The sequence below is a fragment of the Saccostrea cucullata genome, unplaced genomic scaffold, assembly GCF_032062105.1.
Source record: "Saccostrea cucullata isolate Sc308-1 unplaced genomic scaffold, CSIRO_AGI_Scuc_v1 ctg136, whole genome shotgun sequence".
Classification (NCBI taxonomy): domain Eukaryota; kingdom Metazoa; phylum Mollusca; class Bivalvia; order Ostreida; family Ostreidae; genus Saccostrea; species Saccostrea cuccullata.
This window is the reverse complement of record NW_026930969.1, coordinates 184,363-192,500: the sequence shown is the minus strand read 5'-3', so window position 1 is coordinate 192,500 and position 8,138 is coordinate 184,363. Positions and strand designations below refer to the sequence as shown.

General features: G+C 34.2%; 1 protein-coding gene across 3 annotated transcripts in view; it reads left to right on the top strand.

Annotated features, from left to right (window-relative positions):
* Positions 1 to 4,535, top strand: part of LOC134230763 (cytosolic carboxypeptidase 2-like) — a 74,732-nt gene extending 70,197 nt beyond the window's left edge. For all 3 annotated transcript variants that reach the window (XM_062712603.1, XM_062712602.1, XM_062712604.1), the window contains 3 exons: positions 1,596 to 1,752; positions 2,531 to 2,567; positions 3,651 to 4,535. In XM_062712603.1, coding sequence (XP_062568587.1) covers positions 1,596 to 1,752; positions 2,531 to 2,567; positions 3,651 to 3,748 — 292 coding nt within the window. In that variant the 3' untranslated portion in view covers positions 3,749 to 4,535. The remainder of the gene's footprint in view (positions 1 to 1,595; positions 1,753 to 2,530; positions 2,568 to 3,650) is intronic.
* The last annotated feature ends 3,603 nt before the right edge of the window (positions 4,536 to 8,138 follow it).

Here is an 8,138-nt window from a genome sequence, read left to right as displayed (position 1 = left end):
TGGAAACATCCTGGGGTAGTGTAGATTCTAAATTGTTCAAATCAAGACCCCCTGGGGATTGGGCGGGGCCACAATGGGGAATCAAAGTTTTACATAGAAATATATAGGAAAAATCTGAGAAAATCTTCTTCAATCTTCTTCAAGAACCACTGTGCCTGAAAAGCTGAGACTTATGTGGAAACATTCTGGGGTAGTGTAGATTCTAAATTGTTCAAATCAAGACCCCCGGGGATTGGGCGGGGCCACAATGGGGAATCAAAGTTTTACATAGAAATATATAGGAAAAATCTGTGTGGATTTCAAATTGTCTAAATTATGATCAGTGGGGTAGGGTGGGGTCACAATATGTATTACAAGGGGTAAATCTAGTAAAGTACAGAATTGTCAAAGCTTCTCAGGTGAGCGATGTGGCCCATGGGCCTCTTGTTTATACAGGATTATTGTGTTTATGTTTCAGCACCACTTATATTGTTTGAGTGTTGTTGTTCGTTGTCCTTATATTTTACACCCTGCAAATTTTGAGAAAATGATAAAATATGTAGTGTATAGCTGATTGATTTGAGAAACTTCATGATTTTTTTTTTTTAAGTTTTTGTTTTAACTTAGCAAAGTTTATTTTATAAGAGGTTTATGACAAAAATTTTTTGTTGACTGTGCATCAAGATCATTATGAAAAGGAAAAGGTCACTGGGTTCAAAAGCATTGAATTATTTCTATAGCCACATCTTAGACATCAAGATCCATTATAAGGTTATATAAGCATAAGTTCAAGGGTCGTTTAGAAGATATATCCTGCCTTTTGGCTAGGGTATATTGATCAAAGTTTAATACTGGGTTTTAAATGTAAAATTCTTGTCTCTAATAGTATTTCCATGGAATACCTTAATAAAATCAAACTTGTCCTGGGAATAAATTATGATCGTAGGATATATCTATTAAATCATTGAGAGGTCAAGGACATAGGGAATAAGCAGAAAAATTCTGAAAGTCTCTAAAATGTAATATTCTGAGAGACAAAACTTTGTATTGGATGATTATTAGAAATTCTTGCTTGACACAAAGATTGTTAAAAACTTTGTATTAATTAAAGAGGTCAAGATGCCTTGTCATGTTTGTCTAGATAAGGTCAAGGTCACATAGCTAAGGTGTTGCTTTTATGTGCTATTACAAAACTCATATTTTCAAAATTGATATTAAAGTTGATTACCAATGACAGGAACAATATTTGCAGTGTCATTTTTTTATGCAAGAGGTTTAGTTATTGAAGGGGAGTGGGGGTTCATACATGGCAGTTCTAGAAATTTTTGTAATTTAAAAACCATTATCACACATTTAAAGTCCCAATGTTGCAACACTCCTATTCACAATACATGTTGATTGTTAGTATTCATTGTACATGTGCTGTGATAATTTGGCACCATTTCATGACCAGGGCTATTTTGCCTTCTAGAATGTATCTATTTAAAAGCTTGCATGTTGCTTCAAATTACTCAGCATTGCATTATACCTTGCAAAAAAAAAAAAAGAAAAGAAAATTGAATTTTAACCAAAACTGTAAAGTTCTTGCCAACATTCTGATTTTATACCTCACACAGAAGTGGTCCTGTCCTGAAGTCATTTACCCGCCATATTCCATCTAGTTCTTCGACTCCGTCCCCATTCCTGCCCCACAGCATCACGCCCATCTCCTCCGAAATGGACGCAGCAAAACTGGAAAAACGTTCCCGCCTCAGTCGCACCCCTGGTCCCCTGGTAAGTGTGCCACACATGTTAATCAATCGGAGAGTCTCAACTGTTTGCTAGTGACTGTAAACCAGTTTTTGTTGGCGAATTTTTTTTATTTTTGTGATTCTTATTTTGGAATCCACCCGCAACTGCTGATTTTGTGGGCAAGAAAACATTGTTGCAACAAGGCATAATTACATAGGTGAAGGATGTGTTTACAATGGGGTTATTCGTGAATAAAAGAAAGTCACAAAACGTGGATATTTCTCGCTGGCGAATAAAAATTGGTTTACAGTACATGTATATGTATATACTTTAATATTAACTGAGCACGAATTAGGTTTTTTTTTTCATGTGTGAAAGCAGACCTTAGATGTTAATCCTATGTTTGAGTGGATAGGATTTTATAGGTAAAAGTAGTTATTAAAACCGCGTTGAGTTGTAATTTTTTTTCCTAGACTATTTATGGAGAAGAAACTATTCCTAAGGTATCAGTGTTAGGTATTTAACTAAATCCCAATACAATCTTTTGGTTTGCAAATGTTTCCTGGACTTTTGTTTGCTTTATTAACTTTTTATTTCTGATACTATTATGATTTAAGCGCTGATATCCATTCTTGGTATTTTGGATTTTTTTTATTAATAGTCTGTGGTGTGTCTAACGCTTTGAATTGTAAAATTATATTTCTTAACAGGGTTCCAAAAGTTTCAAAAACCTTTTGTTGACAACTAAAAAATTCTTAGATTTTGTTTGCAGATTGATACATTTGACGCTCATAACACAGAGATATCTTTTTAACATTAGAGTGGAGTTACGGAGGAAGCAATAAACAGAGTTTTGGGTACGAATTCTCTCAGAAGTCCGCGCATGGGCACTACAGATCTGACTAAGATTTCTCCTTCCGTTCTGCATCGAGAGTATCTTAATGTTATGCTTGAACGCCTGAAAAGACGCTCACCAACACCAGTTTGAGTTGCAAAGGTTCAGAAATTTTCGATGGTGTTGGTTGTTCGTTGTTTCCTTTTTTATTTTCTTTGATAGATGCGTAGATAAGTAGATTTTGGTAGAACTGTAGCACTTGTTAATTTCTGTCGTAGTTTGAATTTCCACATGACGGGGACTGCTAGAATTGTCATAGATAGACACGATATATACAACAGCACAGTCTGCCACTTTTAAATCACTACGTAGTTTCGTGTGTTTTTCTTTTTATAGTTGGTGTTACCATGGTTACATTTCTACACTACTTCCGTTACTGTAAAGTTTAAGCAGAATTTTTTAGATCTATGAATTTTATGTTATACAATTCATTTAATGTTTTAATTATTTAGAATGCTTCAATAGGTCCATACTGTTTTTCCATGTATCTTGGTTCTCTCTTAGATCGACACACTCTTTACAGCTCGCATGACCTTGAAAAGCACTCATGTAAAACATATCCTGGTAACCATTGATTTGCCAATAGTCCCCCATCCCTGCCTTTTCCCTCCTCAGCAATTGCTTAATATTGATATTATCAAATACAACTTGTTTTATACAGTGTAAAAATGTTATACTAGTATGGATAAAATATCTTGGAATTTAAGGTCGTATTCTACCAACTGACCTTTGACTCCAGATGATTGATACCTGTAGCAGGAATAATTGATAGTTGTAAGATTTTATCACTTGTTATAGTATTATTTATTGTTATTTGATTAGGTAGACGACATTATGTGCTTAATATTCTTTTAGCCAATCAGAACGCCTCATTGTTTTTACCTTTATATTTCTTTGTCGTTTTCTTTTATTATTCGAATCACATACCATGTAATCGAAAACAAAATCACAAACCATGTAAAACTAAACAAAATTAAAAAAAAAAAAACGTTTACATTGAATTAAAATATATGCACAGATTATAACTTCAAACTGTTATTTTTAGGTAAGGGGATTCAAAGCAAGAGTCGACTCTTGACACTGCTTCTGTCTAGACAACGCAAGAAGTCCTCAAGCCACACTCCCACTCACGCGATTCTGTGAATCCGATGTCAAAACCGCCGTAAATCATCGATAAAATCGGTCAGGAAGACAGTGGAACTGTGTTATTAACTAGTCATCCAAGAATTACGTCACTAGTCACGTGACAGGAATCCTGAGATTTTGCCATCAAGCGTTGCCTCTTGGTCATTGCGTTACATTAGGAAAATCATAATGAAGTCATCGTAGATCTCATAAAACTTGCCAGTCATGGAGTGAATTCAGGGAGATAGACTGAATTATAATGTCATTTATATTTACACATGCCTTTCCTTTACATTTTTCGATAATATCCTTTAAGTTATTTTTAACCAATTTTAGATAAACTGTACGGGAAGGGTAAAAATGTAGAATAATTTACGGCCACTTTCCAATGAAAAGGGACCAACCAAAGGTCTTTCAGGCATTTCTTATTTATATTTTAAAACACTTTGATTCAAACTGTGTGCGATGAAAGATATTTATAGAATACACGGTCTGCATCAATACAGCAATATTATCTCATTATTAAGAGGATTTGTGTACAACTATATGTCTGGTTTCCCCAATCCGGTTTCAAACAATTATGCATAATTACTTCTTCGTAAGAAATGTAGTAATTTTTTCTGGAAATTGTTTACTTTAAAAATCATGTGTGTAAGATATCATGGTACTTGAAAGTCATTATTATAAAGCGCATGACCGGACTTGGGTACTATACACTAGTACAAATTATAAACAGTAAAAATATTTGAACATTTCATATATTTATGAATATTTTTGTTTAGTTTATTAATAAATTATGAAATACTGACTTCTGTATATTTTTTTAAAGACACACGTCTTGGGTGACGGTGTTTGCTGGATGGCAGAGGAAAAAAATACAGTGCCATCGCCATCTTATGGCATTTATTACTTGTAGAACTGGGGCCTCTGATTTAAGAAGATTCGAACAGACAAACCAGAGGCCCATTTCACAAAGGAGCAATTTGTGCAAGTTTTTCACAAAAAAACTTACGATATTATCAAAATTTAACGCTACTTAGAAAGATCTTAAAATTAACTTAAAAGGTTTTTTAAATCACTTTTTAAAATGAATTTAGAAAAATGCCCGTTATTTTTACGGTAGCATTTTACACAGAAATATTATTTTGTAAAATGTGTAAATCTACGTTAAGTTTTTAGCTCACCTGAGCCGAAGGCTCAAGTGAGCTTTTCTGATCACATTTTGTCCGGCGTCCGTCTGTCTGTCTGTCTGTCCGTAAACTTTTCACATTTTCGACTTCTTCCCAAGAACCGCTGGGCCAATTTCAACCAAATTTGCCACAAAGCATCCTTGGGTGAAGGGGATTCAAGTTTGTTCAAATGAAGGGCCACGCCCTCATTTAAGGGGAGATAATTGGGAATTAATGAAAATTTGGTTGTATGTTTTAAAAATCTTCTTCTCAAGAACCACTGTGTCAGGAAAAATGAAACTTATGGGGAAACATCCTCAGGAAGTGTAGATTCAAGTTTGTTCAAATCATGACCCCTGGGGGTAGGGCGGGGTCACAATGGCTGACCAAAGTTTTACATAGAAATATATAGGAAAATTCTTTAAATATCTTCTTCTCAAGAATAACAAAGCCATGATTAGTCATATTTATATGGAAGCATCCTCAGGTAGTGTAGATTCAAGTTTGTTCAAATCATGACCCCCGGGGGTAGGGCGGGGCCAGAATGGCCGACCAAAGTTTTACATAGAAATATATAGGAAAATTCTTTAAAAATCTTCTTCTCAAGAATAACAAAGCCATGATTGGTCATATTTATATGGAAGCATCCTCAGGTAGTGTAGATTCAAGTTTGTTCAAATCATGACCCCCGGGGGTAGGGCGGGGCCAAATGGCCGACCAAAGTTTTACATAGAAATATATAGGAAAATTCTTTAAAAATCTTCTTCTCAAGAATAACAAAGCCGTGATTGGTCATATTTATATGGAAGCATCCTCAGGTAGTGTAGATTCAAGTTTGTTCAAATCATGACCCCCGGGGGTAGGGCGGGGCCAGAATGGCCGACCAAAGTTTTACATAGAAATATATAGGAAAATTCTTTAAAAATCTTCTTTTCAAGAATAACAAAGCCATAATTGATCATATTTATATGGAAGCATCCTCAGAGAGTGTAGATTCTAATCTGTTTTCATGACCCCTGGGGGTAGGGCGGGGCCACAATGGCCGACCAAAGTTTTAAATAGAAAGATATAGGAAAATTCTTTAAAAATCATCTTCTCAAGAAAAGCAAAACCATAACTGGTCAAAGATTTACTTTTGGATTTAAACTTTTCAATTATAAAACCAATTTCTACTTTTTTTCTAGCCACAGTGGTCAGGTGAGCGTTGTGGCCCATGGGCCTCTTGTTTATCTTAGTTGTAAGTTCTTTTGTAAAACGGCCCCAGAGAGATACAGATCCGAGCATTGTAAAATCCTTCGATTTATGTAGCCGCTTTTTGTCGCTTATTTCGGGTATTACTTCATGCAATATCATAAGCATTTGTCAGCCAAAGGCAAGGTATTCTTATAAATTTAAAATATTTTTTTTTCATTTTTTTATTTTGTTGCGATATTTACCTTCCAAACAGCCAAATGTGGCATTGGAATGTTTTATTTTGCATTCCGAGCGACAAAAAGCGGCGGCGTAAATCGGAAGGTTCTAACAACGTTCGATGATCACAAATGCATGATGATAAATGCAGGACTGCAAGTTAACAGAAACATAAACAAAAACAGTTGTATTTGTGATAACGTGTATATCAGTAGCATGCACGTAGGCAATGTACGTCCCCCTTATGATACATTAGAATTATTTTATATTACGGCCTATACAGAACTGTGTAACCTAAATATTCTGATCATTCCGAAAATTAGAAGAAACTCGAGAGAGAGAGAGAGAGAGAGAGTAGCGTAAAATTGTTTTTACTCGTGTGTCATGCATCAGTTTTTGATTGAGCCAAATTTTGTTAGCTCTACATGCATGCAAGTTGTGCAGCATTGCATGTCCTATCGGTTTATATGCTTTTTATATAGAAACTTATACCTGTTTATGACACGCCAAATTCACAAAAATGAGCTAATCATAGTTTCACAATCGATAAACTAGGTTTATCGGTTGTAAACTATAGTTTACGGACTGTAAACTATAGTTAACAAAGTTAATCTATATTTTACATCTGTAAAGTAAAACTATAGTTAACGCGATAATCTATGTTTCACAACCGTAAACTATACTTAATACCGAAAACAATCATTTGCGATTGCAAAACATAAATGTTCTGATAAATACAGTTTCACGATTTGTAAACTATAGTTTACAACTCTTTACTATATTTAACTGTTAACTGATAAATATAGTTTCGATTTGTGAAACTATGATGAACAACTCTTAACTATAGTTAACTGTTAACTTATAGTTTCAAATTTGTGAAACTATGATTAACAACTCTTAACTATAGTTAACTGTTAACTGATAAATATAGTTTCGATTTGTGAAACTATGATTAACAACTCTTAACTATAGTTTACGATTGTAAATTATAGTTTACAAACGTGAATCTATGTTTATCAACAAAATCTATTGTTAACGCTTTATTACAGACAGATAAACTTAGATATGCATTCGTAAACTATAGTTAACAACCGTTAAATATAGTTTTACAGATGAAAACTATAGTTAACGAATTGTTAACTATAGTTTACGGTTTGCAAACTATAGTTTACAGTCGATAAACCTAGTTTATCAACTGTGAAACTATGTTTAGCTCATTTTTGTGAATTTGGCGTGCCATACCTGTTATGTTTTTTTTTTTATCAAATGCTATACAGACTGTAACAGGGCTTACAATGTTGTTGCTTTCAAGAGTGAACTGTAGCTTCAAAATAAAGCTAATAATTGTCATTACCTATTGGGACAAAATGCAAAATTCCAATTAGGAGTGGACTTTGCATGTAAACATAAGTCTAGATACGTAGTACATTATTGAAACAATAGCTACTTTATGCTTCGGTCCCCGCAAAAATAAAGTATAATGGCCTTAACGGCCTCGGGCAAACAGTTTGGTTCTTGGGTCCAACAAAACGCATTTTGTCCTCAAACCATGTCAATAAATGTATAGTGTTGAAGAGTCACATTTGCAAAATGGTTCCTACAACCACAAAACCCTGACATTTCATTGATTTTAACAATATTTTGGAAATTTGTTTATATTGATGGTATTACCCTATTATTATTGAAGTATTATCTGAGCAGTGCGAAGAATACAAATCAGGAATGTCGCCTAAAAAATTAAAAAGCGTTGGATATAGAAATCAAGAAGAGAACGCACTCCGTATTAGGCACCTGAGTACATTTGGCGACAGTGATTTACAAATACTTAA